The following is a 24,415-nucleotide window of genomic DNA, read 5'->3' as shown; positions in this document are numbered from 1 at the left end:
ATCAATAGCAAACTCCTATATTTCATTGTCCTTTGAATCATTTTCACCCTCCAACTTGCTATTTAAGCAGTTTAAGTCAGTACCCTTCCTTTTTGGAGGTGATGTAGCATACTGGTTTCCCTACTGATGAGGCAGCTAAGCATGAAAGGACTAGAGGTTGAACCCACTGTAGACAATCACATTGCAGAGCTTTGGAGAAAAAAATATTCTGTAACATCTTTACATATTTTTAATTTTGAGAAAATGTCTCTATAAACTCCCATGTTTTCTTCTCTTCACAGAAATCACCTCTTCAGGCTCAATCTAGAAGACCTGACACTGATCCAGGTGAGTGCTAATTCCTTCTCGCTCTGTCTTTTTGATTCCTCCCTCAGTCTGCCTCACCCAGTTTTATGGGCGAATATGTATTCACCCTCATATGGCTCTCACAGCGATGCACAGTGTCGCCCTTCCTCCAAATAAAGACCGCGCTGAACGTAGCAAAGCGCTGCCAGCTCCCATAACTTAAAGCTGTTACAGTAAAATGGTTTAGCATTTCACATGTCACAACAACTTCCCAACCGGTGGAGTACCATTGGGTTTGGTTGATGGCACTGTGTGTTGATACACAGAGGGAGTGTTGATATGAAGTCTAGTCTGTGTGTTAATACCCTTTGGTTGGAATCCAATTTGAAACTGCATGTGACATACACTCTAAAGCTATACTTTTCCACATTTTTGAGGCTGTTTAAAACCTTCTGCAATTTTTTTTAATGATGCTCCAGTTTTGGTTTAAATCTTCAGCTCTTTTTTAAAAGGTAGCAGCATTAAAAAATCCACACAGACAGTTATCTGTTCTGAAATGCAAGGCAGAAACTGAAGTGCACGAGCTTGAGGGCTTTGCCATCTGGCTATGGTGACATGTTGTAAAATTTCCACAAAACATGCATAAATAGCGGTACACTTGATGTGGCAATTCTCTATTAAAAGTCTATCTTTCATTCTTCCTTCTCCCACATGTTGTCACTCTGTTATCATTTGGCATCCTCTCCCTTTTCTGTGTTTTTGCACACTTGTGTGAGTCCACATTCCCACCTGTGGAGCTAACCATTTTGTGACCCACTGTGTTACAATACAAATATTGACATGTTGAGGGCTTTATTTCTAGGTGGTAGCAGCAAGGCTCCTTTGATGCTTAGACAGCTCTTGATGTTTGCCATTTACACCCTGGAAATCCAGGGGGGAGGATGAGGAGGGAGAAAGAGGGAAACAGGGCTGTGAGAATGGTTGGGAGGAAGATACGAATGGAGGATGGAGGGAGCGCTGTTGACATAAATCTGACGGGAAAGGGAAAATGAGAAAAACGGTCAGACAAAATAAGTAGCAAGACTGAATCTGTTGGCTAGGAAGGAATGGAGGGCGGCAAACACAAAAGAATCAGGGAGCAGCAAAACAGCAAGCAGACAGAGGGAAGAAAGCAGAGAAACCCCCCACGGAGAGAGCCGAGGATTCATGCAGAGCTGGTCTTTTGTGGGCGCTCACTGGGACACAGATGCTTGTTAAAGATGCTCTGTGCTATCCAATCATCCTCCCTTTTTTTATTTCATCCCGCGCTCGGCTGGTGCTACAGAATCAGCGAGGAGATTCCGCTGAGCCAATCAACTCCTCAACTCCGAGATATCTTTCTGTTGGGAGAATAGGATGTGGTAATCCCTGCCCAGACCTCGGGCCAATTTAGGCTGACCTATGCACTCGTCCCTGCTTTGCATTAAACTGCACCGAGTCTGTAGAGTCAAGGAGACGTCTTACTTCAACTGCTGAAGTTTCAGGAGCATGAGTGGTATTCTTCCATTCACCAGCCTTCTTCTTCATCCTTCTATTTCATCCTAGAAGAAGACAGGAGATTCATTGCACTGAGATTTGGTTGCCTCTGTGGCATGGTTTACATATATTTCTCATTTTCATTGTTGTTCAATACGAAAGACTTGAAAGAATTTCCCCTTTGGCGCTCTTGCTCTGCTCACATTACATGCACTGCCGATTGATCAAATAGATTTACAAGGGAATATCGTGCTGACAGAGCCAACAAAGAAAGTTTGAGCAGTTGTTTGTAATTCAGTGCGTTTTATTTGGTTGCGCCGATTTCCAAAAGAGTTGCATGAGCTTCTTTTTTTTCTTTTCCCGCAGAAGGTAATCAGGCCAAAAGCTACACCTACGCTTGTCTTTGTGATTTCACCCCATCCCCATGTATCAGTCCTGTCAGATAATGCCTAATGGCAGTGATCTGTTCTTGCATGGCTGGCAGCCCTAAGAAGGAGGCTGTGTATGTTTTGACAGAGCACAAGGCTTAGAGCCACTGTAGTACAAACAGCCTATAACGCGCTAAAGAATTGGGTGTAATTACGACATGATCGATGACTGATCTCATCTTGTATGTACATGCATGAAACATTTCTAGAAAAAAAAATGAAGGAAAATGCCACCAAGGTCCTCTGGTGCAGGAAGTAAAGGTTCTACGCTTTTTCTGTCCTTGGTTGCAGGGTGATGAGTTCGTTTTTTTAGCATTTTGTGAGGCAGAAAATTAACTTTGAATACCTGCTGGTCCTACTGTTGTGTCATGAGTATTGACACTTAAGCTTCTAGCTAAACACTGCTGGTCTATCGCACATATTGAGTTGAGACAAGGAGGACTTATCAAGCCTGAGCCCCCACAACTATAATCTCTTCTGTAAAAACCCCGCTTGCTTGAGAGTAATAAAAGAATACAGACAATGCCTACAATATCAGAAGCTGGAGAGAAACCTTTAACACTTTGGTTAAAAGAGTTAATGTCTAGCCATCTGAAAACTTTTTCATTGCCTGAGAGTCTTTTAAGGCCTCACCACAGATTTGGTTTTCCACAAGTCGTGGGAGTAGAAAGGGTTCAATCCCTTAGAAAAGATATAAAAGCTTGTCTGAGGGGCTGTTTACAAGTGAGATGGACACTTACCGAATCATAAACAGTAGAAAATATTTCACATTACATGAACTTTCTAGTAGGTACTCAAACTGAATGGCAGTCGGGGTTGAAGTGGGAAGAGTCAGACCTTGAAAGATGAGTCAGCCCTCCCTGTGGCCTTGATTAGAGTTAATATCAGGCACTTACTTTTTTTTTTTTCTGCCGTGTCTCACCAGTCTGAAGAGGCCTTCCTCTCCCTGTCAACCTCTACCCTTGTCCTCACTGATCTGGAAAACACTGTCAAGAACAAAAGGTGGATGCTTTTCTCCTTGCTCCACTTTTAAACTTGTGCAGCTGAAGTGAGAAAAAAAATAGAAGGTGAGGGCTTAACTCAGCAGCATGCACAACTAATGAGACATTTACAGCTACCAACGCCAAAGAATTAGCTGTTAAAACAGCCACCACACAGCACAGTTTCCTTCCGCTGTCTACAGGTGAACCCCACATTATATCTCACATCTGTTCAGTGTTGTCCTCCTGCCCCCACTCTCCCCGATTCAGCTCCCTCAACTGAGCTGCTGCCAACCTTGGGCAGGTGAATCAATGCTGGCATTATCATTTCCCACTGCAATGCCAGAGCTTAGGAATGGCCAAGCAGGCTTGATGCACCACTCAGCCTTGTGTTTCTGTCTGCTCATGACCTCTTCAAGTAATTGTCCTGTGACGTTATTAAATAATCAAATACGGGCATCCACCCTTGCGAAGTTTTAGCTCCATCTGTAACCTTGCACAGCTGCTCAAATACAATCCTTAATGAAAGGATGTTAAGTGTCTAATTTTCAGGCACAATAAGATCTTGTCGGACTCACATTATCGAAGCAGAGTTGCTAATGTAAGGAGAAATTAAGAGAAAAAAAATCAGAGCCTTATAGAATTCAATATAAAGATGTCGTTTCCATTCTCAATCGAGACAGGATGCAGACAATGAGGCTGAGTTTCAACAGAAACACTGTGGCACAGCATTAGTCAATAAGCACCGGGATGAGGAGGATCAGTGGCATTGTTCACCATTCAATAAAGCCGAGGAGGAGGAGGAGGAAATAGTGGAAATTCACTCCAGCCTCTCTCTCTCTCTCTCCCTCTCTCTCTCTCTCTCTCTTTCTCTCTCTCTCTCTCTCTCTCTCTCTTCCTGCACTGGCACATGAAAACACTATCCATAACAGCTCCCCTTGGCAACAGACACTGTTTGGTGTTGAGATGTACATTCTGCCTCCATTTTTCTTTGCCCCCCCTTGTATTGTCGGTAAGAAGGAAAGGAAACTCCAAAGAAAACAAAAGGCTCCTTCCACTCTTGCATGTTGTATTTCACAGGCCTGTCTCTAACAATTAAACTTCGTCTGCCAGACAATTAGCCCTGCTAATCAGTAGCTAACAGAAGCTGTCCTCATCATCATTGCTAATTCAATTACTAGAACACTAACTTGGCCATTTAAATGCATAGAATAAAAAGCATAATAGGAATTGGTGATACAGATATCAGCATGTTCAGTGATATCATGGAGATGATGGCATGTTTAAGCAAGAGGGTTGTGAATCTAAATTGTAAGATTCATAGCAGGGGGTCACTTCTGCACTGACTTATCTTTTTCTAAGGTGATACGATGATGTGCGTAATGACTCAGACGTACATATTCGCTGAGACATGACATCAAGACCAATTTCATGTGTAAATCTTTCAGTAGCTTACATCAGCAGACATCAGTCTGAATAGTAAATATTGTGCCATCACATCAAAAGGTAATATCAGCTATTCATAAGACAGATTAGATTTACCCTGCAGGATTTGTCCAGCTCTTACTCTCAACCCTGTGTCCCCGCATAGTGAGACTCACAGCCAGTCATTTCACAGCGCTAGACAGCTGTCAGCAGCGGGTCTGTTCTCTGGACCCTCTTTATGCAAAATATATTCAATATCATGTCTGGAAACTGCTGTTTTGGAATTCAGCTCCTCGCTCCCTCCTCCATCTCACTGACTACTTCTCTCTGCCCACACAGTCTCCCTTGTTCAGTCTGACTCCTAAGTTGGACTCTGTTTTCTCTTTGTTGTTCTGCCTGTTTGTCCCTTATTTTCCTTCTTTTCTGTCCATCTCCCTCCCTGCAAACTCCCTCCATTTGCGTCCCTCCTGCACCCACCATGCGGTGACAATAGCCCCTCAGTGTGACGAGCAGCTCCGACACAATGGTTCACCTCTGAGGATTGCACCCATCCCAGAGGGCAGTAGAGCAGGCGGACATATGAATAATAACTTGTCAGGAATTTTTCCTTCGTCTTCCCTGAAGCAACAAATAACTGTGCCAATTTGTCTCTGCCTCATTCTGAAATTCTGTGTCTTAATCACTCTTTATCTCACTTAAATGATTATTTCATTCAGTTAGGTTTTGCTTTTGGTGTTTTTGCAAGTTTAGCGTCAGTAACAATAAAACTCTATTCACTGAGTACATGCTGTGATTGTGGAGAGCGGCAATATTGCTGAAAAGAAACACAATGTGGAAAGAAAGAGGAGTCGTCAGACAATCGTTCAGGCTTTAAACTCTCCGGTTATCTAAATTCATTTGGAAGGGATCACAGTTGTATTAATGGAACTGGATCTTGCTTTCTCAGATAATGCCACATGGCTCTGAAAATTGCTCCCCACTGAGCAACTTTTTCAGACTTTCACAGGCTTCCACATTTTTGGCCAATAAAGAATAAGCACAGGATTCACTTTCCAGGAAAGCTGTTGGAGATCATGTGTGCTAGAGACTCTCTCTGACTGGGTCGGCTGACTTCTTGTTGCCTCAACACAAAATGAACAATGTAATGAACGATTGGGGGGGGGCGAATATTCGGATAACAAAATTAATATCCGGATACCGCCGTAGCGAACGAATATTCGGATATTCGGGATATTCGGGATATTCGGGTCCAGCCCTAATAGAGAGGTGACGACTTTAACAAAAAAAAAGAAAAAAATGCCTTTGTACAGTGTTGAGCCACTACAGAACAATTTCAGTGCACCTTGCCATTGATTCTCTCGGTGTCTAAGCTCTACTAGAAGAGTGGAACAACAAAGATATTCCTTCATCTGGTGATGACTGTGGTCGAGTCTCCCATAGTTGTATAATTTGGTTGAGATCCAGCAACTCTGAAAGCCAAATCATATGGTTAGCACTATTTTTTAAGACTCCTCAAACCATTCAGTGACCCCTTGTACCCTACGGTTAGAGGCATTGTCATCCTGAAGAGACTGCACCTTTAGGATAGAAATGTTTGCTCGTAAGATAAAGATTAGGGTTAGGGTTTACTGTTCATTCAGAGCAACTTGGTATTGATTTTCTGTGAATGTTCACTATAAAGGAACAAGTTGATCCAAACCATGCCAGCAAAGTGTTCCCACAGCTTAACAAATGTGCTGGATCTGGTCACTCTGGGTGTCAGGGGTTCAGGTTTTTCTTTTAATTTGTCACACATCTGGCCCCTTTTCACAATATCTGCCGCTTTTCTTCAGCGATCAGTGCAGCACCATGATGGATATTTCTTTACCTTTTGAACTAATTCACTATTATCTGCTCTCTAAATTTGATCCCAGCCCTCTCTTTCAGTCTCATCCTCTTTATTTCTTCTCTAAGTCTGTACTCCAATTTCCTCTAGGTGACAATGGCACAGAAAACGGTGCCCATAAAGCAGCTTCCCCTGATAAAGCCAAGAATTATTATTATTTAACGACAGCACATTCCAGACATATTTGAGTTCAAGGCAGATTCATCTTCAGAGCACAAGGGCTGAACAATAGCATGTTAATGAGCTTTTAATGTTTCTTAATGACACCGGCGCTTGCCTTTGCTTGGCTGTGATTCTGTTCTTTACTCTGGACCATTTGAGCCAGGGCTGTCAGATCGGGTGGCTTTAGTGCCCAATGATGCCAACATATCCCCCCTACCTACAGGTTATGGACATCAGTAGCCATAAAGTTTGGGATCTTACAGATATAATGAGAACATGTAGTAATCTGAAAATATGCTTTGAACCAAGCGGAATGATGATAAATCACATAATCGCCTCCTCATGATAAAAGCAACCACTTTGCTCCCATTAATGTGATCTCAAGTTGTAATTCTGCATTGTATTATGATTGATTTTTACACTGAACATGAGTGAATAAGGTTTCAGGCCATTAACAGGTTTTCTCTCCCAACCCTTTGGCGATTAGCGAGAGCACTTTTAGCGCCTACGGTGAATTCAGCTGTGGTGCTGTGTGTGCAGGCTGTTTGTGTCTGCGGCGGATGCATCTTCCCTGGAATAGCCAGCTCCGGCCTGAAATACGAACTGACGCACACACAAAAGAGAAGGAGAGAAGCCGGCTCCCTTTAAGTCTCCATATCTTATCCTCCTTGAATAGCAGCACACACCCTGAGCTCCTTCCCCTCTTTAAGCTCCCTCCTGTGTGTGTACATACGGGTGTTTCTACGCCTCCCGAAGGCCACTGAGGTGGAAAGCAAAGGTCTTGTCATAAAACACAGGGTAAACTTCCACAGCCTTCTCAAAGAGGAAATGAAAGAAGTTCTCCTAAGTGCTGAGGGGGGTTCAGCTTTCCCTTCCCCTCTTGTCCTGGCATAAAACAGTCCTGATACCAAGGTGAAATCTAATATTCTCTGTCAGTTAGCGATATTTACTATATTCCCACAGAGAGTGAATTCCTGCGCCTCTGGCCCTTTGCCAGGTTATTACTGCAGGAAAGTCGTATCTCTGTGGCCAAAAAAAAGGTAGAATAGTTTCACTTTTGGAGACTTTTTGTGACTTGGCGCTAAGCGAATTATTGCACCAGCCAATTTTTCAGTTAAGTATTCCTCCCCCTGCCAGTCATATGGAGTTGGTGGCAGTAGCGGCTAATTCTGCCTGTCACCAATGTGAGTGTCTTAGTGGCCCGGTGTGCTCCCAAGGCCAGCGCTCATTTCATGAATCGAGAACTTTTGTCAATGAGGAGGACCCCCTCCCCAGAGGTCATGATAAAATTAAATGGTTGAAGATGGTGCATGCTGATGTCTTCACCCTCAGAGGAGACCAGTTGAGGTTTTATCTTCTTATTTTTCTCCCTGCCGTAATAAAATGTAAAAAGCGTCCCTCTGTTTCTTCCTCACATGTAAATCACATTGACAGCCTTCTCTAGGGACTCGCCTGTTATGTCTTAAGATCCCTTCTTTTCCCTCACACATAAATCAAATTGACATTTGGCTCTGCGCGCTCCTGCCTCCCGTTTCTGGAGGTCTCTGCTTGCTATGCACCTTAATTGAATTCTCTGTCTGTATTTAACATGGCTTATAAACTTGTGTGTGCCGTGAGCGTGCATGCGCGGGTGTCTATGTGTGGGACTGAGAGTGCGGGGAATGTGTGATGTCAAATTCATTTACCGTTCCCTTCTGTTTTAATCCATTCCTCCCACCCGAAGTCAAAGAATAGTCGGCACCCAGAAATCAGCGCCGCAGCCAGCATATCAACACTCATCGCTGTATGGTTTTCCATTACATTTTCTAACGGTGTCTCTTGTGGTATTCGTACTGCCAGGCTAGTCACCAGACATCAAATTGACTTCAAAAAGGTGGGAATTTTGCCACAGTTGAGAGCCAGGCATTGTTTTGTTTGGGTTCCCTGAGTGGTTTTCAAAGTGCTTCATGGTGACATGGTGCCCAGTGTTTGCTTCGTCTTGATGGTTTATTGGGAGCCTTACACTGTTTTTTCACTCTCTCTCAGGAGGCTGAGTGGCACTGCGATGAGTTCACCAAGGGAGCCTGCTTCAGCCGGGGAAAATCTGAGGTGAGTTTAAGTGATGCCTCAACACATTTTTATATCTCTTCATCAGACACTTGTCACTATGTTGAGAAAAACAAGTTTCAGCAGTGGTATTGTAAAGAAAAAAAAACATCTTACCCCCTGTAAAAGGTGTACTTTGTGATTACAGCTCAGTTACTGTTACTTAAAATATTGATATTTGTGAAAACGAAGGATTATTCCAGCAATTTGGTGTTCCATTAAGTTCAAGGAGGCTGAGAGACAACAAAACTTTCAATTCTGCATTTTCTTTCACATCTCAACAATAAACTATGTATGCCAGATTGATGCTAAAATGTGTCCAACTCTGTGCCCTGTTTTAGTAATACAAGCCTTTAATTCTGCAGCTCTGCGACTACATTGTGCTGTCGACGTGCAAACATGCCCACAATGACAAGGCTTACATACTGATGATAAGTTTAACAGCTTTGGAAATAATTATAAGACCATCTGTTATTTTCTTCACATCGTCTGCACAACACAGGCCTTCAGTATTGATAATTTAGTTAGAATTTTGTCATAGCGGTTAAATAATTACAGCATCTTCCAAAATACATGAAAAGAGCCTGAGAATAATTTAACAAATGCAATCAATGAATGAAATATGATTGATAGAATCTGTAAATTGAACTTCTAAAATTTCGTATTAGATGGTCAAAAACTACTTTTTGAGACATCATTATTTTGTGTGTAAGCTGGTTATGTGAAGTCAGCAGATAATGCTGAGAATATTATTGCTCAGCAGTGCCTTCAAGAAGAGAATTGTGAAAGGATGTGAGAACAGCCATGTTGGTGCACAATGAAGAGAAATCCAACAAGAGAGCCATTGCTAACTGGCAGAACAGCTGTTAATTAGAACCTTAAGAAGGAAACGCAGTATGGCTCCACAAAGAACTGCAAACAAAGAGGCAGGAAACAGTACTTACAGTGGTCTAATGATAATTTCCAGAACTGTAGTGTTTAGCATGTAGGATTAAATGATAGCACAGAGGCATTTGCTTTTTCAGCGCTAAACACAAATGTGCTGAAGATGAGGATGAAAATGTCAGTAGATTCGCAGCAATTGGACCATAAAACAACATTACATTTTCAAAGGAGGATTCACTGAACTAGCATTGCAGTTCCTTGTGTGCAAGCTTAACCCAAAATAACCTCGATGACTTCACAAGGTCTGTTTTCTCAAATATGACAAAGTAACTCACAGACACCCAGAAGATGACTAATAAACTGTTTCTAATGTTTAAAATAATGGGTTTTCCCTTGACGTCTTGTTAGGATAACAACAATATCAACAATTACAAACTAGAACACTGCAGCCTCCGTGATTATTCAGCGTTTTCCTGTGGGTTTGGTTATCTACAAAAATAACACATGAATGAGTGCTGTTTACAAGTGAAACCGAAGGACCCAGATGTTGGACTTTCCCACCAGCACATCAATGCGGCATAACAGTTACGGCTTTCAAAAAAAAAGAAAAATTTTAAAAATGCAAATCTTCTAAAGACCAAAATCACAGATCTCCCTTCATTTTTCACAACCAAATAGCAGAGCAAAATCAAAAAAACGTCAAGTTATGATGAAACATAATGAGGTCTGAAAGCAACACGGGGCTTTTCATTCAGCCCAAACATACAGACTCACAGGGATTCTCTGCTTTGTATGTGGGACTGAATTCAAAGAGGATTTAAATCATCTTACTGTGAAGTAAAAGGCTTCCCAACCACACCTTAACTCTTATTTTTAGAGCCTGTACAAAGGGAGTTCCTATTGTTTTTGTAGTTTCTTTCTGAGCAGAGTATGTTTTTGTATGTGGTTAGTTGGCAACTTGGCATACTCTTGTCTACGAAACAGATGGTTTCGAGCTAAACTTGACTTGTAGGTGAACTGCCCAGCCCTGATCCCTGTGTGTGTGTGCACCGCTGTGTATTTATCCTCCTGTGAAAGGTGGTTAGGGACCCATAATGGGCATGCATGGACTGGCCGGCACAAGATAGCAGTAGTGAATTACAGACCAAAGCCACCTCAGTCCTTGAGAGTCGCTGCTGTCTGGAGGAGCCGAATTGTTTTGCTCACTGTTCTCCTCTGAGGATCAGCTCATGTGATGTACACTAAGAATAGCATTAAAAGACTTCATTCTCCAGCAGCTGACAGGGCTTTCGATGGTTTATTACCTAGCTCAATGCGCAGCAATATACCATCGCTTAAGCTGTTACACAGATACCGTCCCTGTGCTTTGAGTGAATTTACAAGTGATTGTATTTCTTTCTTTTTTTGTTCTTAATGCACGCATCCGCTTCTCTTTTTGTATTTGATTTATTTCAGCTGGGAGAAGAAAGGAGAGTTAAATGGACTTGACAGGGCTTGATTGCTGCCTCTGTTTTGTTTTATAATGTGAGAGCCAAGCACAGCAGTCGCTGTATTACAGTACAGACGCGGAACATTTGTCAGGAAGTTTTCATAAACAAGTCAAGACTGTGAGGCTGGGCAAATATTAAATATGGCGTTATTTACTGTAGAAACAAACTGCAGAGAAGAATTGAATTATGCAGACCCCCTTGCACAACCCACTCCCCACTCCTTTATCCAAACACACACACACAGAGAAGTGTACAGTGCATAACGAGCTGCACAAACAGCACAGATATATAGGCACGCATTACAAGTGTGGCTACTCCTGCACACATCTCCTGCTTTGAAGGCGCACATACGGTATAAACACATACACACATACTTAGGCTGCGCTTAGCACCAGGAAACGAGTTGTTTTACGAGTCAGCCTTCATCTTGATAGTGGGAAATAAAAGCCCTCGCCCTCCTTCCTTCCATCTCTGTTACGATGCCCTCCACTCCTAAATCAGACTCTTGAGAGGGGGTGACGGGGGAGGAGGGGTTGCCCTGGGCACCTCAAGTGGCTCAGACAATAGCAGATTTACAAGGTTTTAAATTTCTACGAGGGCCCCTCACCAACCCAGCCGTGGCCCCTTTCAGATGGAGGGGGACCCTATGAGTTTATTACCTTGTCCTGGGACAAAAACAAATGCCGCTCTCTGACATGAATACTGACTACTGTTGTTACATTTACTACTGAATGACTTTAGTTGATGGAAATCACCGTCAGACCTCCACAAACGCCTGACCAAGGGTTCATGACGTTCAGCAGCAGTCAATCATTCTATCAGTCATTCACTCCGTCAGTGCTGCTGTGTTTGTTGAGTGCCTTTAACCAAGTGCTGAGTGGCTTTGCTAGAAGCCCAGGCCAAAAACCTCAGAGGAGGAGCGGGGGCCAAGAAAAGAGTGGCTAGCATGTACTTCACCATAATTTAGAGAAAAGTGCTTGGAATTGATTAATGTAAAGAGCAGGCTAGAGAGGAACATGATTGAATGAGAGACTACATTTTCATTTTCACGTTTTTTGACCAGTCAACAAAGCCAACGCACTTTTTTAAAGCTAGTTCTGAGTGATCCTCTCCCACGGCCGCTGCATTTATCTGTTCTCCACCTTTATTCAGATCCCTCTGCAAACCGGGTCCCTGCTGAATTAAGATGTTATATGGCTAAGCCGTGTGGGCATTAGCCTTGATTTGACTCTGTCTAGCTTGGTCACGTTGCAGAGCAGCCCTCCCGTGGCTTCAGGTGTTTTTCTCATTTATTGGCATAAAGTGTAATTTTGTCTCTCTGCCTAATGCTGCTGCTTGTCAGCGGATAGATAATGGCGCTTCTGGTTACTGCTAACTGTGATATGTGTGTTTGCTGGTGTGCTTTCACAGGAGGAGTGCCAGAACTACATCAGGGTGCTGCTGGTGAATGGGAACAGGCTGTTTACCTGTGGAACCAACGCCTTCACCCCCATCTGCACCAACCGAACGGTACGGCAGAATTTCTCTTGGTTTTGACTAATAGATGTGCACGATGAAGTACTTTTGTGAAGATAAAACACATTATTCCGTTTGAAATGCAGATGAACTCACGTGCATGATTCCTAAAGGTTGCTGTTTGCCTGTAGAAGTGGGTATATTCTTAATTTATGCTCCCAATATTTTTGTAAAGCAAAGGGAAAAGCACCCTGTGATGTAAACAGTGGCATGCACTCTTACAAATTTAATTCCCCAAAAAATGGGCCAGTAGGATTTGCACATTGTCACTTAACTGCTGCTGCTTGACTTCAGGGAGTAAGGCTCATTATAAAGTTAAGATTTTCCACAGTGGAGGTGCAAATTTTGCACTGGACCACACAGTATAAGGTGGGAAAACTCCATAATTATGCGTTTTGACAAAATTATTCCTTGCACACATTAAAATTAGCCAGCTTTTCTCTCACCTTTCAAGTCTACGGGCCAGTGGTTTCCGTTTTTGAAACTCTCTCTTGTAAATGTTGATTTGCAACAGATAGAGTATGCCAGAGGTGCCAGAAATAGAAAATAACATAATTTGTTAAGGGACAGTTTGCAAATTTTACTGGTCTTACACAGGCCTAACGCATGAACATGATGTTTTAGTCGAGATTAAGAATGAAACAGCTGATTTTCAAAATAAGATGTTTCAAAACTGAGCTGTTCTCAGTATATGCTTGAAACACACTACTGAATGATGATTTAGAAGTGGCTATTCCTTCACTGCTGACAGAAAATATGCTCTGTTCTTCACTAATAAATGTCCTTCATTGCAACTAGACCAACTTTTTCAAACTCCACAAAAAATATAATTGCTTTGTCAGGGATATAAAACCTGCAGTGCAGTATGGAAGCTGACAGCATCTAAAGGAGGCATTATTTGTCAATAACCGTGATATGTCAAGCATGTAAACATTGCAAATGTGCAGACTGAATTCTCATTAAATGAGCCGACAATGTCAGAAGGAAACAACAAGGTTGATCAGCATATTTAATCAAGCTGTGATTCATTCGTGATTTTGATATCGGGGATTCACTGTACAAGATTTTGTGGCTCTTTGTCTTGCCTCCTGCTGTGCAGTCAGGGATGGAGACTAATTATAAAATGAATCTTATTAAGCTCTCTCTTTTGGAAGCCGTGTTACCTCAAACTTGTTAAGCGTCCTAATCAAAATATTGCCTTAAGCTCATTACTCCTGATAATCATGGCGTTGGCCTCCAAGTAAACACAAACCTCATTTCATCTATGCTGCTTTTCCCTTTTTCACAAGTCACTGCAATGATTTCCCTTCTGTTCTTTGCGTCACATTGTCTTTTCCGCTTCTATATTTCACTCCGGTGCGACGCAATGTTTTCACGCCTCGCTCCTCTGCTCCCTCAAATTCACTGTAGCTCTTAATCCCATGTTTTAAAGGGGCGTTTAGTCAGACTTCTCAGTTTGAATTGCTATTGTGTTTCAGCAGGCTCTTGAAGCAGCCCGGGCAACTCCAGCCTTTTCTTGTGTATTAACCAGTCTGTAAAACCAGTTTATGAAAGCACACTGTGCTAATAGCCATATTTCTGGATAACTGAGCTCCAGCTAAGAACCTTTATTTGTTGCTGACTAATGCTCACTGAAGTTGAGTATAAAGCAACATTTGAAATGTCAGCGTGTTGTTCTTACCTTAGAACGGTGCCATATAAAATATCTGGCTCTCCTTGTGTTGGATTTTTTTTTTTTTTTAGTAGGAGGGAAGAGTTTACTATTATGATGACATTTGTTTTTGTCCAAAAGCACTGCATTCAAAGGTCACAGGCTCATAATGACTGTTTACCGCTGTGAAAATACATATAGTTGAAATGTCATGACATTATTATAGCCGTATTTCATCAGGCGCTGTCATATTTACCCACTGAACGTCCATTAATGTGAAACACGGGTCGGGAACAGCAACAGCAACAGAACGCTGCTTGGACAGATTTGCTATCAAGCGTGATGATGAACAGAGAATGAGTGGAATATTAATAATTTAATAAGCACTCAGAGGTTATAGATTAAACAGTTGTTAACGGTTTGAGGTTTGACCGACTCTTTCTAATTGCTTCATTTTATTGTGTCCTCTACTTCTACAATAGCCTAATTGCACCTGAATGGAGAATTAGTGCCAGCAATCGTTTCCTCTGACACATCCCACACCTAATACATAACAGCAGAGGATGGAAATGTGTAGTAAAGCTGGAATATGCAATGTATTCTAGAGCATTTTTTTTGTTATATTCGTTCAACTTTTTTTTTTTTACATCCTAGCAGCAAGCGATAATTCTAGTGCTTTGATAACAGATTTTTTTTATGTTTATTCAGGTAGTAACAGGCCTGTAAAAAGACAGTACAAGCTTTACATTCACTGCACATGAGATGATTGAGCTACACACCAGCATGCAGTCTGCTAATGCACTCATTGCACGTCACAAGAATGTTCAACAAGTCGAGGCCGATACAATGCTAAATGCTAGCTAGCTTGCAGAAAGTTAGGCGGACAAAGTGCAGACACATTTTCCACTAAAACTGCAACATCTTGCTTTACTAAACATGCCTGATCATAGTGTCTATTGGTGTATTTGTGGATCTTTTAGCGGTTTTTGTATTTTCGTCCAGTTTCATTGAGGTACACTGATACATGCATGTGTATATGTTCACTGCCTGGCTGTATTTTAGCTTAGTTGTAGTCAAGTTTCATCTGTTGATAGCTATACTTTAACGTGGCTCTAACCTGGACGTTTTGGGCCTGAATAGGAAGATGTCGCCTGTTTGTGTCTTTTTAGATTTGAGTTAGATTTAATGTGCCACATGTTCTCTTTTACAGAATTCGTCCTCCACCTGTACTCACTGTGTTTTTCAGGATTGCATACCCCATCTTTAATTCACTTTTTTTTATGAAAAACCGACTGTCTGTAAGAGTGCTTAAAGATGGAAAAGGTTATTCTGGAGAAAAGCAATGCTACACTATATCAGTGTTATAACAAACAGTATGTATGTTCAGGATGAGAAGAAGTAGAGATAAGATTTTTTTTTAAAAGTTGTACATGACATTTTGTTCAGATTTGCTTGACAGAAAGCTACAAGGATATGTTACTTGCCAGCCACCCACGGTGGAAGATCATTGACAACCCCATCTATTAACACATCTCAGATCACACAGGGCTTGGCGAGATTTCCTGTCTTACTGGGCAGTTAAAAATTCTCTCAATAGCCACAGTGGCATCTCAGTGGCACCACACATAGCACCCAACTGGCTCTCACAGCCATCTCCTTGAATCTGTGAACGGTCTCTTTCTAAAAAATCAGACACATTCAGAGTCACTTCAGTGTCCTACCCGTGCAGCTGCTCGGTCCACTATAGAGACAACTTTCTCTTTACTTCTTAAAAATGCAACGGATGCACTGCACTCTGTCTATTTATCACTCTTCCTCTTGTCTTTCTAAATGACCCGACTGACCCAAAAGTGACTGTTCCGGCCCACAGAATGAGTCCCTTCAATACCAGGCTTTCATCTCAAACCGGTGGGGCTCAGACAGAACTGCTCTGTTTTGTTGTGGTTCGGGTGGAGCAGAGGTGGCAGGAGTTAACAGAACCCTTGATCCAAATCGACCGGCTCCAGGAAATTGACTGAAGAAGTCTCCTGGTTTCCCCAATGCACTGCCTTGAATGGAGCCTGGTTTTGGAAGAAGTGGAAAGAACCCGCAGGTTATTCAGTCCGAAAATGTGTAGAGAGACAGGACTGTCACTGTAGATCCTCCAGCGTGCAGTCAAATGTGGAACTCAGCTGATTGATAGAAAAGTAATTGCGAATCAAATAATTTAAATCATCATTTGTGCATTTCTAAACCTGAGATTAGCGCAATCTTTTTGAGTCATGCGTCTGCCTTCAGAACTTTGATGAATTTGGATGGAAGCACCAACCATGAGCTAATCCTCCTATACTGTGTTTACTTTTGCACCATAAAATATAATTACATCTTGGATTTTAAAAATTGCATTGCTCCTTTTTTGGCATTCAAGGCTAAGTCACTGAGCTATGGCCTGTACTTTTTTATATATAAGTAGGAACCAGTGCAGTGTGTCAGGGCTAAGCCAGGGTCATGCTGTAAAGTATTTTTAAAAAGCGGGGAGTTGGATTTGGCTTCATATTCAAAGGCTGTATGCGACAGAAGACTGCATCTCACATCAAGCCTCTTTGGAGCTCAGAACGGCTTCCCAAAGATGTGGTATAATAATGTTATGGCCAGACAAACAGCTGGCTGTCCTGTAGACATCAGAAACGAAACCAACTAAGCAGTGCAGTCAGGACTAACTTGATTTAAGAAGCCTGTTTTGGAATTTTATTGGTGCCTTAACAGGTGGTTTCTTAGCATTAGACTTGAAGCAGCTGCTGTGTTTGTGTGTTTTATGTTGATAATGATTCCAAATGTGCCCTCTGATTATGTTTTCCAGCTCAGAAAGGTTTTGCTCATATATATAAATACATATATCTTTGTGGGTGTTTCACAGTAGATGTAAACCAAACAAAGCATAATGAGGTTAAGTTTTTTTTCTTAGTCTGTACCATTTGCATATTGGCAGGAACAAACAAAACATTACCAGACTCATCTGGTTTGCATTTTAATGCTGCCCTTTGATACTCTGTCCTATATTTTTATGCAGGTTTTTCGACACTAATCTGTTATTTAGAAAGGAGGAAATTCATCTTGTTTCCTGTGGATATCTCATCGACTTTCTCATCTCCTGGGTTCTCACTAACAACAAAAATCCTCTGGTCGTATCCAGGCAATGTCTGCTTCCAGTTAATTTCTATTTTCTCCTGTTCGATCAACCTTACTCTTCATTCTTCCCGCTTCCTCCTCTTGTTTCTCTACGCTGCAGCTCACTAATCTGACAGAGATCCACGATCAGATTAGCGGAATGGCTCGGTGTCCCTACAACCCCCTCCACAACTCCACCGCCCTCATCACCTCCAGCGGGGAGCTTTACGCCGCCACCGCCATGGACTTCTCTGGGCGAGACCCGGCCATCTACCGCAGCCTGGGCGGCCTGCCACCCCTGCGCACTGCCCAGTACAACTCCAAGTGGCTCAACGGTAAGGAGCTGCCAAAGTTCGGATGAATTTTATAGTCTATGTAAATGCACGCAACAGTTGTTATGTAAAATTAAATCTCCATTTTTAACAGAAAAACACAATAGAGGGTTTTTTTTCTCTGTCTTTGTTTCTCCATTCGCAACTATTGAACATTAACTCTACAGCTGGTGGGGATTCAACATTCTGCTCAAGGATGCTTGAACGTGGCAGCTGCTTATCTAACATGGGAGCTGGAATCTGTTCCTCTTGAAGGATTGCATTCATCCTCAAATCACCACCGCACTGTGCAATCTAGTGAATCCAGAAATGGAAGATCCCCTCTTCATAATTATTCTGGTGGCTTTTATCAGTAGAAACTATTATTTGTAAAGTTACTAAGCAACTAGAAAATCGTTATATTTATCACGGCCTTTCTTCGAAGAGGAGCATAAAATTGCGAATCCTTCAAAAATCAATGTCTTTTCCCCATAAAGGCTCAGACCCACTTCAAGCACAGACCTCCTCAGCGCAGACTGGAGGAACTTCAGGCAGCTTAAGGTGTCCAGACTACAGAGGAGCAGGTCAATCAGTATCTTGTCAGCAAGTGACTTTTATCTGATTCACATTTAGGCTAAATTGAAAAAAAAAAAATTAAAAACTACCACATACATTACTTGGCAGCAACCTTCTGGGAGAAGGTTTAATAACTAATTTTATGGCGGATTGATTTTTTTCCCCTCTGTCTCCCCCCTGCACTGCCCTCCAAAGGTGCAGAGGAGAACAGGGTTGAAATGAGGTGGGGTGGAAATACTTTCATTTAAAGCCGAATTAAATCCCTGTCGGCGAGAATAAAGCGTGTGGTTTAGATCCAATAATGTCACACATAAAGATGAACGTCTTACTCGAGACAGTGTCGTGGGGGTCGCGTGTTTCAGATAGGGTGAGAGCTATTACGCTACACCTGTTTTGGTCATTTCTCATCCTAACCTTTAGGTTTGGGGAGTGAAAAATGAGTTTTCTTATTACAACACAACGTCATTAATAACATGGCCTGTAGTTATTAATCCTGATCACCTGCTGTTGTGTGGGCTGCACGCTTACACACACTGTGAGTCAATCAGTCATAACACATACCCATTCGCTCACCCACCCCCTCGTACTCCTGCAACCTTAAATATGCTCCCTTCTGTATTTTTCTTCCTCTCTCTGCACTTCATCTTTCTCTTGGTTGTCTTCATTTTTCCCCTTCTGTGTCTTCTTTGTCTTTGTGACAATCTTTTTCTCATTAATTTCCCTCCTCTCCTTCAACAGAACCGAATTTCGTCTCCTCCTACGATATCGGCAACTTCACCTACTTCTTCTTTCGGGAAAACGCAGTGGAGCACGACTGTGGCCGGACGGTGTTTTCCCGTGCCGGACGCGTCTGTAAAAATGACATTGGTGGCCGATTCCTCCTGGAGGACACTTGGACCACCTTCATGAAGGCCAGGCTGAACTGCTCCAGACCAGGAGAAATCCCATTCAACTACAACGAGCTGCAGGGAACTTTCTACCTGCCTGAGCTGGAGCTCCTCTATGGAATTTTTACCACCAATGTGTGAGTGATCTGATGTTTTACTAGTTATAAAATGTAGGACATCGTCACATTAGAATTTACATCCACAAATAAACATTAAGATCAGACATCTTTAGTTACAGTTGATAAATCTGAAGCTTTCTATTCTCTGATGATAATTTTGACCAAATGATTACTCGCATTTCTTTTCTCATTTTGATTTAAAAAAAAACCTATATAGGACAAAACTTAAATAAACTTCTGCAAAGTACAACTTTTACCAGAGACAATAATAATGAAGATATAATAATGAAAGACAAATAATAAAGACTTTAAATAGACAAAGAAGCATATGAGGGCCATTTAAGTAAATAAATGTGCAAATCAAATTAAAAACAAGAAACGCACGTAGAGAACGCAGTAATCTGCTAACGCTGCAAAGTCGTTGTATGATCTCTGACAGATAAGTCCCGATAAGTCCACAGCAGTCAATTTGTAGTAGGTTTGCAATCGTGATCATCAGCAGGCAGCTGACGTAGTGTTCACTTGTTGTCTTGGTTACAGTGACACCGTGCCGCTTTTTTGCAATGACACAGAAATCTTTAACAAATCCATGGATCCAGACTATAAGCCGCATTGCTGTCAAAATCTGATCAATTGGTCCTTGTGTCATTTCTGACCTTCCCCGAAAATTTCATTCAAATCCGTTAGTCCGTTGTTGAGTAATGTTGCAAACAGACAGACAGACAGAAAGACAGACAGACAAACCAACTCCAGTCGTCACAGAACTCCGCTTCGTTCCCTGGGTGGAATAAATATATGTACATACATATTCAGTCGCACAACAGCAAGGAAATTCGCATGAAACAATTAAACAGATGATAGTCATACAGTTGTAATGTGCACAATCCAACATTCCCAATGTTTTCAAAGACTTCTGGTACTCAAAATACTCAGTGCTTTTTTATTTTTTTTATAAGTGGTTCTGACTTTCAGACAAAAGCAGAGAAAAGCAGGCATCTCATTTCTGCCTGGCAGCTGTTGAAATCATATCTGACAGGTTTGATCAGCTGTATCTACCCGACCAATTCAGCAAATGTCAGCGCCCTTAAAAGCACTGTGCCTGGTTTAATTTTCTGCACACTTGTGTCACTGTTCAAGCTATCTTACATGTACATGAAAAGGCTACCTAAGTTTTATTACGCTAAAAAATTAAAGTTATATGTTGCAGGCAAAATGCCAGCTTCTGCACCTGTTGGTGATGTCAGCGACAAAAGATAACAATTCAGTTTAAATGTTAAATACATCATTAAATATTCAAGAAATGTTTTTAGAGGAATCGCTGAATTACTTTGTTGATTAATTGCTTTTCTTTTCTGCCACAAGGGGTGTCTTTGCCCAGTCTTTACAAAATGTTTCATTTTCCCCCTTAATTTCTGTTATCAATTTAATAGTTTCATTAGCATACAACATCTTTGAAAGAAATTTCCAAATCTTTATGAGTTTTAAAACAATTTTTCTAAATCATCCCAATTCCATGGCACTATTGGATATCTGACCTCCCAAAACACCAGCAAATATCTTCGAATGTCTTCTCAGTTTTTGTGTGAACAGACACACCATAAGAGCAGCTGCATGAACACAACATGTGGCCTCTTTGTCACTTTTCATATCGTGCGCATTTTAAATTATAATGTCGTGTTGTTTGCATAGGCAAAAAGAAGTGCCAAGCAATCTACAAACAGGGTTTATTATTCCAGCCGCTATCTTGCATTTACATCCTATGAAAGAAGCCGATCATTACTCTAGATACTGTATCATGTGTACGAGGCGGAGTGTATAATGAAAACTATTATTTTCTGTTTTCCCAAACATCATAACTCTTTCCTCTTTTTTGTCTCTCCATCTTTCTTTCTTTTTTTTTAACTTCCTCACATAGCACACCCGCACGCAAGCACAGACCATTATTAAAAGCTGAGTAATCAATTCTTTATGGTCAATGCCTCCACATTGCTGAAAAAGAAGTCTTTTGAAGGGTATTGGAAACATTTCCCCCTGCAGGCACAGACTTTAATGAACAGCTGCACCGGATTATAATTCACATCGCCCAAGTCTCACAGTTTGAGTTGAGAGCTAATACTCTCATTCTTTACTTTGTCTTCCGAGGGAGGAGACGGTACTTGTTGAAACTGACAGCTTAAAAAGTCAAAGCTGTATTTCAGGCCAGAGATCTGTACAGTTAATCAGACAAGCCGAACAGCTTAATTGTGTCCCATTGCAGGATTTATAATCCCGTAATGACGATCACTTACCCCAGCATCTGTGTCCATCTGCCCAGTGTTTGATTTGTGTTGTTGGCAGAGAGCAATACAAACTTCGGGAGGTCAGCTTTACAAATACCAACATATTCTGAACAGTTTCCAGCTTCTACTATGGACTCTAAATTTGATTCTTCGAATACTTATGTCTGTTTCTCCCTCTCTCCTCCATCATCGTCCTGACGCCTTCCTGACAACTTCCTGACATGCAGAAACAGCATTGCCGCATCTGCAGTGTGTGCCTTCAATCTCAGTGCCATAGCGCAGGTTTTCAACGGGCCCTTCAAGTACCAGGAGAACTCGCGGTCGGCCTGGCTGCCCTACCCCAACCCCAACCCAGACTTTCAGGTAGTGAAACTAGCCCTCGTTGGTCTGTTTGTTTTTTAGATTTGAACCACACACCGCAAACACTCACAGCATGACTGATTGTGTCACAGTCATGCCAGCGGCTCTGTGAAACCGTGGAGCACTTCGAGCTGAAATGAGACTGCTCACATGCACCAAATGACAGCATGCTGATTCTAATCAGGCACACTGTTTATGATCTTGGTTTTAGCATGTTAACATTTGCAAATCGGCACAGAATACAAAGTATAGCTGTGGCTGATGGGAATGTCAAACCAAGCTGAAATTTATTCACAATTTATCGTAAGGGTGACCTGAATATGTATCCAATACTTGTCATGTTGCATTTACATTTCAGCAATAAGAAAAGAGTCAAGCTCCTGTATGCGTTAGGAATGCAGTCAGTCATATTCATCCTCCACGGATCATTAATATTTGTACCAATATTCATGGTGGGGTTTCAGCCTGGACAAAAATTTTCCACCAACAGCCCAACATTGCCAACCCAGGAGCCATTTCAACCATGGGTGAAATATGTTTATTAGATCTCTGCATGTAAGTAACAGTTCTGAGCTACCCTTCAGTGATCACGATTGGTCATTTTTTCATGCTAGAGGTCATTTAGATTCAACACACTGCCAAGTCAGTCATACAATATGTACAACGCTTGCATGCCTAAGGAAATTTATGCATGTAGTGGGCATACCACATGTGTACGCTGAGAAATAAATGTGTGGCTGCCCTGAACAGCCCTACCTCAGAGTCCCAGGAAACTCTTCACTCTTATTAATTTTCCCTCTCTTTCAATCACCCCTCTCTCTGCTCATGAAGACGCACATTACGACCTCTCGTTATAAAATCCACTGATTTTTACAATGGCGCAATCATTCCTCGAAGATGTCTCATAGCCTCATTCTGTGAACTGTAGTTCCTCCTTATAAACTGTCCTTGTTTTGCACAAGTGGCACTTTATGTTTATACTCCATTCTAAAACCCGGAGGGGCAAACCAAGCACCTTATTCCCATTTGAAGCGGCACTCCGTACCGATGACAGAGAGGGAATGTTTTATTAGCACAAGTTTTTGCAAGCTTAGCAGACAGGGAGCGAGCTTATCCACACTGCTCTCCGTGAGGGATTGAATTGCCTCCGAGGTCTGGTTAGCGATGGGCGTCGCACACTTTCACACGTGTTTCGCATCATGGGACAGCGATCATGTCTCCATCAAGCCAGCAGATGCATGAGCATTCGTGATGCCTGCTATCAGGGACTCACACACGCATTATCTATAATGACATGCAGAAAGAGAATGCATGCGGGAAAAGTGAATGAAATGCTCCCAGAGAAAAAATGCCAGCAGTGACAGTGGCATGTACACACCTATGAGAGCATAGCAGAGAATCCCTCTCATTGTCATCACACATTCATTTATCTACATGTCAGCAGCTGGTTTTTTGAAATACTCTTACCTTCAAGAAAAAAAACATTTTCCCTATCTGGTCAGAGCTGACCATAGATTTATCCTGTTTAGCATACAGTAGGGGTTTCTGTGCTCTATAGGCTTCTATCCAGCTGTGCTCCTCAACCATAAACCAGCATCAGTTGTCCTCTCCATCCCCGTCTCTTCACTTAAGCCCGGCCACAATAGCTGCTCCCCACCGCTGGACCGATGCACACTTTATCTAGGTTTCAGTGACATCTTCATCAAGCATTTGTCAATGTTGGAGGATTAGATTTACGAGCGCAGGATTTATAGCCTGTCCTTTTTTTCCTCCCCATCCTTTTCCACACACACACCTACACACATGTACATGCACAAACAACACCTACAGGAAACCTGCAGTCATAAAAGCTCACCGGGCCACGTGCCTATCCATTATATACAAATACGCCCACCAAAATAAAGGGCTATAGATTGCTGCCAAATGGGCATAATTATGACTGTGAACTTGTCACTCAACGCACACACATACACACACATGCTGGTCATTGATTGAGAGCTTAATTCCCTGTCTGTCTGCAGAGAAAATCCCCCCATTTATTTGAACCACACGGATTGATCCTACTGGGTTTATTCAGGGTATGAGTCATGTTCGTTGTGCATTAGAAGCTAATACCCTCTCTGTGTTGTATAGGTTTTCTGTCACTCGGTAATTACTTACTGTAAAAATGCATTCATTGTAAAGCTCTATATTTAGAAAAAAAATATGCTAAGCTGCTGATAGAAAGGTTTTGCTACCTTAAATATTTAGAATGCAGCAAAACACAAGTGTGAGTTTCTGCTGTCATAAAATTGATGAAATAGAGTCGGATATTACCAACATTTTTTGGTGTTTTTTAAATTTTTAAATCACCTGCAAGGCCGGGAGGAAAGAAAGAGGAATGGCATCGACCAGGACGCCTCACCTGAAGGGCATTTTAAACAGGAGTCC

The 24,415-nt window shown here is 41.9% G+C and overlaps 1 protein-coding gene across 3 annotated transcripts in view; it reads left to right on the top strand.

Moving 5' to 3' along the window:
* The window catches only part of sema5a (sema domain, seven thrombospondin repeats (type 1 and type 1-like), transmembrane domain (TM) and short cytoplasmic domain, (semaphorin) 5A), a 131,171-nt gene that overhangs the window by 48,076 nt on the left and 58,680 nt on the right, over positions 1-24,415 (top strand). For all 3 annotated transcript variants that reach the window (XR_007938384.1, XR_007938385.1, XM_051940360.1), the window contains exons 4-9: positions 282-327; positions 8,706-8,768; positions 12,551-12,649; positions 17,575-17,788; positions 19,079-19,364; positions 21,853-21,988. Coding sequence is in view for 1 of the 3 variants with exons in the window: in XM_051940360.1 (XP_051796320.1) it covers positions 282-327; positions 8,706-8,768; positions 12,551-12,649; positions 17,575-17,788; positions 19,079-19,364; positions 21,853-21,988 (844 nt within the window). In the remaining 2 variants the exon portion in view is untranslated. The remainder of the gene's footprint in view (positions 1-281; positions 328-8,705; positions 8,769-12,550; positions 12,650-17,574; positions 17,789-19,078; positions 19,365-21,852; positions 21,989-24,415) is intronic.

The sequence above is a fragment of the Acanthochromis polyacanthus genome, chromosome 20, assembly GCF_021347895.1.
Source record: "Acanthochromis polyacanthus isolate Apoly-LR-REF ecotype Palm Island chromosome 20, KAUST_Apoly_ChrSc, whole genome shotgun sequence".
Taxonomy (NCBI): domain Eukaryota; kingdom Metazoa; phylum Chordata; class Actinopteri; family Pomacentridae; genus Acanthochromis; species Acanthochromis polyacanthus.
This window is presented reverse-complemented; position numbering and strand designations above follow the sequence as displayed.